The 12010-nt window shown below is 39.9% G+C and overlaps 1 protein-coding gene across 1 annotated transcript in view; it reads left to right on the forward strand.

Moving 5' to 3' along the window:
• gucy2g (guanylate cyclase 2g) overlaps positions 1 to 12010 on the forward strand; it is a 113038-nt gene that overhangs the window by 53259 nt on the left and 47769 nt on the right. Inside the window, exon 13 of the mRNA XM_051922611.1 lies at positions 11087 to 11255. Within this exon, the coding sequence (XP_051778571.1) occupies positions 11087 to 11255 (169 nt within the window). The remainder of the gene's footprint in view (positions 1 to 11086; positions 11256 to 12010) is intronic.

The raw sequence follows: 12010 nt of genomic DNA on the forward strand, positions 1-12010 counted from the left end.
TTCTTTAAGGAGATTAAATTTTACTGAAGAAAGAAAAAAAAAAAACTAAAACAGCCAAATGGGGCTATGCATACGAACTTAAAAGGTTTAAATAAAACAGAAATATATACTTTTATTTTTACTTCCTTAACTTGTGGAGGGTGTATCCTGCAGCAAAGCCCTAACTTTTTTCGTGAAAGCCCGTTTCAGTCAATAAGTCTTAAAAAGAGGTGTAAAGATATTGACAATAAGTTACGCAAAACCACCAAGACATGGAATCGTTTAAATCAAGTATCATTACATCTTCCTTTCTTAAAGAGAAGTAAGGCAGTACTTATATATATATATAGACATACATACATATATATATATCTATATCTATACATATCTATATCTCTATATATCTATATCTCTATATACATCTATCTATATATATATATATCTATATCTATCTATATACAGTATATATATATATATATATATCTATATCTGTCTATATATATATCTATATCTATCTATATATCTATATCTAAATCCCCGCGAAGTACTGCTTTTAAATTTTTATTAAGAAGAAAACCTTTTTAAATTGAGGGAAAATATACCAATAACAATTTAAGGATCTGTTTTTTTTGTGAAGCAGCCTTAACACAGCTTTTCCGCTGTTTTATAAACGAACGCCATATAAGGTCTTCCTTTTTCCTTGCTTCGCCAAGGAAGGAGCCTTTTTATTAAATCCAAGGGTTCTTCGCTTTTTTTTTTTTCTTTTTTTATGATTGTTATAGTTCTGTTTGTATACCACGTCGTCAGTTCAGCACTCCGGTTGTACTATGACCAAGCCGTGCAAGCTTACTGTTAAGAATGCAACGTACAGTATAGTTGTACAGGAGAAAAGCAATCATGCCTGAAATCAATGGCAACCTTTTGTAGGTCTATGAACTTAATTTAAACTTTAGGTTTACACGGTGCTTTCTTTCCGAAGTACTTGCACTCATGAATATGTCTGTATGCGTCAGTCGCTCAAATCCACACGCTTCACACCGGCGAAGTACTGCTTTTAAATTTTTATTAAGAAGAAAAGAAAACCTTTTTAAATTGAGGGAAAATATATCAATAACAATTTGTTAAGGATCTGGTTTTTTGTGAACCTGACTTCACACAGCCTCTCCGCTGTTTTATAAATGAACGCCATATAAGATCTTCCTTTTTTGTTGCTTCGCCAACGGAAGCAGCCTTTTTATTTAATCCACGGGTTGTCCGCTGTTTTTTTGTTCGTTTATTACGATTGTTATAGTTCTGTTTGTATACCACGTTGTCAGTTCAGCACTCCGGTTGTAATATGACCAAGCTGTGCAAGCACACTCTTGAGAATGCAACGTATAGTTGTACAGGAGAAAAGCAATCTTGCCTGAAATCAATGGCAACCTTTTGTAGGTCTATGAACTTAATTTAAACTTTAGGTTTACACGGTGCTTTCTTTCCGAAGTACCTGCACTCATGAATATGTCTGTATGTGTCAGTTGCTCAAATCCCTGCGCTTCGCACCGGCGAAGTAATGCTTTTAAATTTTTATTAAGAAGAAAAGAAAACCTTTTTAAATTGAGGGAAAATATACCAATAACAGTTTGTTAAGGATCTGTTTTTTTGTGAAGCTGCCTTCACTCGAGTGATCACTTCGAGCTGACTTGCTGGCCAACCATAAGCGTTACCTGGTAGGTAACCACCCACTCACTTCACTCCCTTACGGGAATCGAACCTTGGACGTCAGCGCTAGAGGCGAAGCCCCTAAAATTGCGCCACGGCGTGTGGTTCGTTTATTTGACAGCATGGAGATCGGGGTAATTACATTCATGGCATTCGTAGTCTGATTCACAATCTGATTGTATGGGTGGTTACCTACCAGGTAACGCTTATGGTTAGCTAGCAAGTCAGCTCGAAGTGATCACTCGAGTGAAGGCAGCTTCACAAAAAAACAGATCCTTAACAAATTGTTATTGGTATATTTTCCCCCGATTTAAAAAGGTTTTCTTTTCTTCTTAATAAAAATTTAAAAGCAGTACTTCGCCGGTGCGAAGCGCTCACTGCACTCGCTTATGGTGATCGAACCTCGGACGTCAGCGCTAGAGGGGCTTCGCTGCGGTGAAGTATTGCTTTTAAATTTTAATTAAGAAGAAATGAAAACCTTTTTAAATTAAGTCTTAAAAAGAGGTGTAAAGATATTGACAATAAGCTACGCAAACCCACCAAGACATGCAATCGTTTAAATCAAGGCGCGAGTCGAAAAACACCATCCCATAATATTAGTTAACGATTAACACATTTCTATATGTATTGTAAGCATACAATACAACTGATAATATGTTGCGCTTATTTATCTGGTGTACCGACATTTTTGCGCGTTTAACGGCTGAAATCTAACGTGGTTGGTGCCCTTCAGAATGAAAACAGTTTGCATTTACCTTTTTAATAAAAGGCGAGCTTTTAAGCCTGAGAAATCACCCCGTAAATGCACACGTTTAATTGCACATGTGTTAATATGTATGCTTACACAGTATTAAAAGACACTCAACAATTAACGTCATTTACCTTCGTTCCCGCGTTTGACTCGTGCTGTAAATCTCTCCTTGTTTTCAGTTCACGTGATTACGTAGGAGGCGTGATGACGCGATACATGACTCCGCCTCCTCCATTAGAGTATATGGACAAAAAACAGGTTCCAGTTATGACCATTACGCGTAGAATTTTGAAATGAAACCTGCCTCACTTTTGTAAGTAAGCTGTAAGGAATGAGCCTGCCAAATTTCAGCCTTCTACCTACACGGGAAGTTGGAGAATTAGTGATGAGTGAGTCAGTCAGTCAGTCAGTCAGTCAGTCAGTCAGTGACGGCTTTGCCTTTTATTAGTATAGATATATATGTATATAATACCCTCTGTAATAAATAGACACTACATAATTTTTCCCTTCCTTTAAAACATAAGAGAATGAAGTCGTCATTTAGATCATCAACTTCTACCAGTTCAATAGTTCAATGAGATGGTGAATTCCCTGCCCTACCAATTCCCTGTTCACTTTCTTTCCAAGTACAACACAGTTGTGATGGAACACCTTTTTCCCCAACTGTTCACTCCCTTTGACCCAACCTTTTGATACTGATTGGCCATTTAATTACTTTTAGCTTAGCCATGACTAAAGCAGGGTCTTGAATCAAAATGCAATACACAGAGAGCTGCTGCTAAGGGAATTGAGGTACAACTGCTTTGATTTTAGCTATGATATGAAATCTATGGACATGAATTAAAATGCAACAAGCTTTTGTATTGAATTTTAAACTGACATGAAAATTGCGTGCCGTAGTGAAAATGCCTATCTGTCTGTCTGTCTGTCCGCTTTTCATGAAAGAACTACTTAACTGATTTAGATTGGGTTTTTTTCCATAATTTGCTTGAACATTCCGGTTGATTTTGTGACTTCTTTCATTGTGCTATTTATCATAGTTTGCTTGATGCACCGATTTATTTGTGCGAATCTGAGAGAAACGCAGCAGGCTGAGGGGAGGGGGGGGGTGGTACCCTCCTCACTCACACGCCAGACTCGAGGCGTTCCTTACCTCTGCTTAGCTAGTAAACGAGAGAACTACTTAACGGATTTAGATTGTTTTTTTTTCTATAATTTGCTTGAACATTCCGGTTGATTTTGCGTTTTCTTTCATCATATTAAGAATTTCGTTTGCCGGAGCAATATATTTGTGCTAATCCAAGACAGAGGCTGGAGGGGGAAATGCGACCTCAGGAGTAGGGAGCTGGGCAGGGCCCTCTTCACTGTCCTGTTTCACTATTGCGTGGACTGAGCTGTGGGAGACAGCTAGTTCACAATAAATAGAGTAGGCAGTGTGCTACTTAAAGTGCAGTGCTTTGGTGTGGAGGCGCTGTGGTGGGATAGTGGGCAAGTCGACTCACTAGCTTTCAGGCTCTGAGTCTGAATTTTGTTCACACATCTGTCTCTGAATTTTGTTCATCTTTAGGATGATTCCAAGTCATATTAGAAAGGAGCTCTTTCCAGGATGGACAGGATGATGGTAAAGTTTCTGACTCACAATGCCATAGTTTGCTTCAGATCTCAGCCTTGGCAGTGACTGTGTGAACTTTAGTCTCCATTGTCTTATTTATTGTTTTCTTCAAGTATTTCAGAGATTTACCTGCTAGGTTAAATGATAAATGCGTTGTGCAATGGACTGGCACCCCTTTCAAAGTTGGCTCTTGCTTTGCTCACAGTGCTATTGGGATAGTTCCTGGATCCTGAAACCTTGAATTGGATTTACTGGGTTTGATAGTGGATGGACCATTTATACATCGCATATTAGGCATTTTATTTCACTTTCTGTGTCTGGGTGGAGTTTACAGACTCTCCCATGGTCATGTGTTAGCCCACCCATTTTTGGAGGATTGGTATGTTTAGTTGATTTGGAGTTCTAACCAGGCTCAGGGGACAGGAGTGTGCCCTGTGATGGACTGGTGCACCATTCAAGGTAGGGCTCTGCCTTACCCTCGCCACTTCAATAAATATTAATCTTGGACCACCATACACTATATGTCCAAAAGGATGTGGACACACCGCCATATTATTGAGTTCAGGTGTTTCAGCTACACAGATTGTTAACAAGTACCTAAGATCAAATCATAGCCATGGAATCTCCATTGACAAACACTGGCAATAGAATGGGTCGTACTGAAGAGCTCAGTGACTTTAGACGTGACATTGTTATAAGACACCACCATTGCCCCGAAACTGTACATGAAATTTCTGCTCTGTTAGATCTGCCCCAGTCAGCTATTAGTGTTATTACTATGACGTGGAAATGCCTAGGAGTAACAGCAGCTCAGCCACAAAATGGTAGACCATGCAAACTCACAGAGCAGAGCCACTGAGTGCTGAAGCACTTAGCGTGTAAAGATTGTTTTTCCTCTGTTCCATCACTCACAACAGAGTTCCAAAATGTCTCTGTAAGCAACATCAGCACAAAAACTGTGTGTTGGGACCTTCATGAAATAGGTTTTCATGGCCGAGCAGCTGCACACACCCTAAAATCAGTATGCGCAATGCCAAGTGTAGGCTGGAGTAGTGTAAAGAACACCACCTCTGGACTCTGGAGTAGTGGAAACATGTTCTCTGGAGTTAATCACACTTCACTATCTGGCAAGCCCGATGGAAGAATCTGAGTTTGACAGATGCCAGAAGAATGTTACTCTCTGGACTGTGCAGTTTGGGCTAGACCCCTTGGTTCCAGTTCACGGTATTGTTAATTCTATAGCCTACAGAGACATTTTAGATAATTGAACACTTCCAGCTTTGTGGCAACTGTTTGGGGAGGCCATGCTCTGTTCCAACATGACAGTACCCCTGTGCACAAGGTCAGGTCCATAAAGATATGGGTGAACTTGAGGTGCCTGAACAGAGACGTGACCTCAACCCTACTGAACACCTGTGGGATGAATTGGAACACTAATATCGAGTCAGTTGTTCTCATCCAACATCAACAACTGACCTCCTAAATGATCTTTTGGCTGAATGGGCATAAAAATACCCACCGGCACACTTCTGAATCTTGTGGAAAGCCTTACCAGAATAGTGGAGGCTTTTATAGCAGCAAAAGGGTTTGGGAGGCAACTCCATATTAATGCCCAGTGTTTTGGAATGGGATGTCCAACTGGTTCATATTTTGTGATGATGAGGTGTCCACACACTTTTGGGCATATAGTGTATTTCAAAACCTATTTAGGCACCAGGAAGCTAATTTAAAGGCAGCTGTCTTTTCTTACATTTATTAGGGTTAAGGTTAGGGTCTGATCTTTTATAACAGACGTGTCCAAAGAAAGTTAATCATGCAAAAATTAACTGTGCTTGAATTGTAATGCAGAGTTCCCTGCATTACATGTGATGGCTGACCAGTGTTCACTGTGAATATTTCCTGTTCATGCATAGCTTTATGTGGTGGTTATTTAAGTGTCACTGATGAGTGACAGAGATAAATAATCTTTTACTCAATAACAATGTGATGATAATGATCAAGGCAGAATGATAAAGCTGTAAAGGATTAAGCACTGAATCAGCTTACTCGCTGGAGTTTTCCTCTTGGCAGTTGCATCTTTGTCTGCTTGCTTTCACTTTCCCCAGGCTGCTTCATGGTCTTACAGTTCTCACGCACCTGACCATCTCACATGGGTCCCTCTGGTTTTGGCATCCTGTCTGGCCCACCGCCTCAGGGCTTTCTTGGTAATTAGATTTGTATTATCCAGGTTCTGGACGCCTGAGGCAACAGGTGGGGCAGTTAAGGATAATTAGTCCTTCTTAGCCGGCTGAAACATGTGCTTCATTCATGTTACAGAGAGAGAGAAAGAGAGAGATGAGAACCACGCGAACGATGTGAGTGAGCGTACACTGGTGAGAGGCTTTGCAGTCAGGGCTGGGCTGTTTAATGACGAGGGCACCTTAAATGCAAGCAGCATCATGGAGATGTAAGAGAGAAATGGCCATCTTAAAGTGTGTTACAATTAGTTGTCTGAATTTGATTAAAGGTGTACAACTAAAGCAGATTTTGCCTTCTCTGATTCTTGCTTTAGGTAACCAGTGGTTTTGAGTGCCTACATTGATTCTGAGTTTAGACTTTACATGGAATAGTAGACCAGCTCTTCTCTCCAGTGCAGTTGCTGGAGGGTGCTGGGAGTATGATAACTCATGATACATGGTGGTTTGGAAAAGATTTGACTGTGTCCCTCAGCGTGTTTTATGGGAGGTGTTGGATACTGTCAAGGCTGTGTGTCGTCACCACTTCGGTTTGTCTAAAGACAAAACTCTTGATTTCCTAGTTGATCTATATCTCAATCCTCACCTATAGTATGGTCATTAGCTATAAGTAATGACTGAAAGAATGAGATCGTAGGTACAAGCAGCGGAAATGAGGTTTCTTCACAGGACTGATAGGTTTACACTCTGTGACAGGGTGAGAATCTCAGTAGTTTGAGAGAGCCTAAGAGTAGGCTCTCCACCAGATTGAGAGGAACCAGTTTATGTTTTTTGGGAATGTTGTAAGGATACCCCCCAGGTAGCTCGCCTTGGAGCTGCTCTGAGCACTTACCACTGGGCCGAAACCCTGTGGTATACTCCAGGATGTGCTGGAGGGATAATATTATATATAGCTAACTGGAAATCTATTTTCCCATATATACAAGAAATATGTGGCAAATGACAGACCAGTTTGTAAGTTATGGCAATGGTTTATAAAAGCTATCAAGCTATCAAGTTACCTGTTCCACCCACATTAAACTCATTTGTTTGTCCTTGTAATAAAGTGGCAGGTCAGAGTAAGTACTTTATCCAACAGGGGACACTATATTAAAGAGGCAGGGACCTATGTGTCCCTGATTTTGGAACAGATAGCTTGGCAAGGACAACAGAGTATTGTGCCAGGAGAACATTGGGGAAAGGATGATGACCTTAGCGGTAACTCTGAAAAAATAATGCTACCTGAATTAGCTGAGTAGTGAAATAAAGTTGACCTTTCACTTCTTACAATAATTTATATGTACAGTATATATAAAATAGAATGTCTGCCTATCTGGATGTTCTCTATACCGTCCTACCATTGACTGATCTAGAGCAAATTTGGCATAGTTGCTCACTAGGACCATATGGACAAAAGAGACTACTTTGGAACCCAACATTTTGACCTCAGGGGAGCTCAGTGGGTTGTTTTTTTTCCTGTGTGGTACAGTTTGCACTACAGTGCCAGCTGCTAGCTCTGAGCAAGTGAAACATCATGAACTGTCCACCATGATCTAAAGGACGAGTCAGACATGACAGCATTCATGGTTACAATCCAGAAAGTAGTTACCACAATTCTGGAATTCGATCAGGCCCAAAAAAAGCAAATTTTTGACTCACGAAAGCAGAGATGTTGATAAAGAGGAAGAGTAGATGACGGATGGGAAAGATGGCAACAACAACAAGGTCACCATTTAAAAACACATAAACCTTTACTTTCTTCCTTAACCCATTCTACAAATATACCCGGACAACTATGGATACTTCAGATAGTACTAAATAAAATATAATAACCAGGTTAGCTAGAAATTGCATTTTTGTGATTGGAGCAATTTTAATACACTCACATACAAAAATAAACGCTAATCCAGTTGATTTTGTATAAATCAGTAAGCAAATCGACAGCGACATGAATGCAACATAATAGGAAATTGAGACGTCACAAGTGGCAGATTTGAAAAGTCCCTCAGGGCATAAATACAGCATACTGACCAGTATGATCAGTATGGCAGCAGGGCACCACACACAGGAGCATCTCCCTTCTGCCTCTTTGCTGGACTGGTGACATATGGGCTTTCTGTTCCTTTAGGGCAAAACTGTAATCCAGGAAAACCTGGGAGCTGATGAGGAAACACTAGGAGGATGGCCTCAGGAGTTTCAGAGGCTGGTTTTGTCTTCGGAGGTTATTCCCATGGTGTCTTCTAGAAGTAATTCCTGGCTGAACCTGAAAATTCCATTCTGGTCAGTCTGTGAATCTAAATTTGGGAGAAGAGCTGGACAGAGGTTCAACAGGCAGAGGCCTGGGATGTTATAAAATGTACAGGCGGTGGTGGAAATGGGTATATTGGGTCCATCTGATGAGATCAGCCATCTTACCTAATAGACTTAGAAAATATCCAATTTAGCCCCAGACTTGGTAGGAGTTGTTGTTTTCCTTTGTGTTTGTAGTTTGCGGTATTCATCCCATGACATATAATTATCATGAATTTATTTTTATGTAAACATTTATTTTTCCATTTTTGCTGCCTCTTTGACATTATTTAGGTTTGGAGAACAGCTCAGGGTGCACACCTTCAGTCACCTACCATGTTTAAAGACTTGTTTCCTGGTTTTTATCTTGAATGCATTAGACTTCATCTAATGTGATTTGCACAGGTACACGTTTCTCAATTTAACAAAAGAAATTGAATTTATCTCATTTATGGGTATTTATTAATAAGGATTACTCGGGCTGTAACAGTGCCAACAGCGTTCGTGTTGAGCATTGCGTAGGAAATAATATAGGTGTGTGTGGTGTAATGCGTTACCCAGGCAATGGTTCAGGCACGTCTTCTTCTAGCCTCATAATGGCATCTCATAAGAAACGTTTTTCAGCAGCCCAGGTGTTGCACGCTCTTGACAGTGATATGAGCAGTGATGATAAAGTGAATTGGTCTTCAGGTACTGAAATTGAAACGGACAGTGAAATCGAAAGGAATTCTGATGAATCCGAATGTAATTTTCATGTCATTTGCACATGTTGAATGTGCTGTTCAAAAGCTGATAACTCTGGAAAGAAAATCCACAAGGAATCACACTACTATTGTCCCGACTGTGACGTTAGATTGTGTATTTCACCATACTTCAAGATACGAGGGGGAGGCCCAAAAATAACAAGAATTTTTTTCTGGACGATGGAGGGGATTTAGTTCCGATGTTTGCTACTAGGTGCGTGTAATAGACTGCCCCTCGCATCATTTGACCAAGTGGCGTCCTTGAAGTGCTCAAGCGATTGCGTGATGCAGTGCGGAGAAAACGATCCGAATTGTGGAGATTAGGTGAGTGGCTTCAGCATCACAAAAATGACAGCATTGAGTGTGTGGCAGTTTCTCACGAAAAACGAGATGACAGCAGTTTCCCACCCCACCCCCTACTCCCCAGATCTTGCAGCCTGCGATTTTTTTCTTCTTTCCAAGAATGATGTAGGACCTTAAAGGAAAACGTTTTCAGGATGTAGAGGAGGTCGAGAAGCAAACGACAGAGGCACTGAAGGCTCTCACTTTGCAATGGTTTCTGAACAGTTTTGAAAAAGTGGTGGGACAAGTGTATTGTGTCTCAGGGAGAGTATATTGAGGGTGATTAAATTTTGGAAATGTTCTGAGAAATATATGATTTTTCAAAACATCTTGGGTCTGCCTTGTATACAACACAAACTACACATTTTGACAGTATATTTTTATTATTATTATTTGTATCATTATTATACTTTCTGCACTTCTGACTTTGTACTTTTAGTGTTTTGCACGTTTTACAATAAAAAGATAAGATTTAATAAATGTCATTTTTCAAGCCAAAAAATGGTTTTTACACGTTTTTTCGAGGAAAGAAATGTAACACTAAGGGCGTTATTTAAATAATTTCTTTTTCATATTATACATTCTGATTTGTTTGCATACAGTATTCAAATTATCCAGTGTGATTGTATATAAAATTGTATATCCAGTAAATATTCATGTAAGTATATTTCCACATGGTCTCAATCTATAGTCTCGCACAACTGGTGCTACGCTGAGATTTATAAGTGAGTCCTCGTGATGCAAATCTTGGTGGTCCAAGCTCTCTTAAAAAATTCCTCACACAGAAAAATAAAATTAAAACTCGCTGTAACCATGAAATTAAAGCTTGACAATTTAGCCTTCAAAATATTAACACCTCATGAACTGAAAAAAGTATCTAAAGCAAAAAAAATGATAAAAGAGAAACATATTTTCTAATCAATAATAACAGAGAGACACAGATGGACACTTGTTAAAGCTCCAGTATATTGTCCCAAGTAGTACAGAAAACATTAGTGACCTTCAAAACTCGACTTGATGATATTTTGGGGACATTAGGTAAATAGAATCAGTGAGCTCTGTTGGGCCTATTCTCGTCAAAGTTGTTCTGATGTTCTAATTTGTAAGGTGGACTTTCATTTTCTGGTCTGTTTATCTGGGTCACAGGGAGCCAGTTACTGTCTTGTTAACACTGGGCACAAGCCAGAAGGAAGCAATCCTGAATAATGTGCAGAGTCCATCATAGGGTACACTCACTCTGGCACCCACAAGCACTCACACTGGGCCAATTTAGAGTTAGCAATGAACCTAACATCACTCCATACAGGCCGAACTCTGGAACTGTGAGATGACCATGCTATCCCCAAATGGAAGGTATGAAAGAAAATGCATGCTGTTTGTTCTTCATTTCATTTTGACAGACTTGTGTATAATGTGTGATGGTTTACAAATTCTAATGTCAATGATCTCTTTCCAGGGAATGGTGTTTATACACAACAGCAAACTCGTGTCTCATGGCAACTTAAAACCCACAAACTGCTTGGTGGACAGTAGAATGCAGGTGAAACTCTCAGGGTTTGGACTGTGGGAATTTCGCTATGGGACTAAGCATAGAGTGATTGCTTCTGACAATCCCAAATATGAAGGTGCTTTTTGCCAAAGAGTTTCTAGGCTAAAATTCTGTATTTTCATATTGATTGATGTGATTGAAAATAGTCAAATCATGTAGTTAAGAACTGAGAAATCTTAACAGCTAGTCAACTGATTTGTATTTGACAGAATATCGCAACTGAAATAGACATATTACTAGCATGAAGAATTTTGTACACAGTTGAGCACTGGGGTGGCCGGTTTCTGATGCCAAGGCTCAGAGTTATTAAGAGCTTCAAAATGAAAATAAATACAGGGTGATGCACGAAAATGTAGTGCCATGTTTAGGTAAGAAGCAGCAGCATTGTCTTAGCAGCAGCAAATGTAATTGGGTGAAGCCGGCAGGACTTCCCACTAGCGCTTTGTTATGTTACTTCTGTTATGTGTGCTCATCCTGAACAGAAGACAAACTGCATTCACTGGAAGAGCGTATTTTAATAGTGGAGCTGTATGTTCTTACAAGCTCCTTCAAGCTGACACACAGGAATTTATAGAACAATAGAGAGTGGTCCAGTGAAACACACAATTCAGCAATTGGTGAAGAAGTTATGCCATACTGCCTCTGAGAGCAGTGCATCCAAACCAAGAAACCCTTCAATTTGTACCCCAGACCTTGCTGACCGTATGGAAATCATTTTTTGTAACTCAAAGCAACGATTAGCACAACAAACAGGCTGAGGTTTGCATTGCTGCCGGTGGAGAACATTCTCAGCACAGCCTTTAAAATGGTCACTTACGTTCATTAATAAAA

The sequence above is a fragment of the Erpetoichthys calabaricus genome, chromosome 2, assembly GCF_900747795.2.
Source record: "Erpetoichthys calabaricus chromosome 2, fErpCal1.3, whole genome shotgun sequence".
NCBI lineage: Eukaryota > Metazoa > Chordata > Cladistia > Polypteriformes > Polypteridae > Erpetoichthys > Erpetoichthys calabaricus.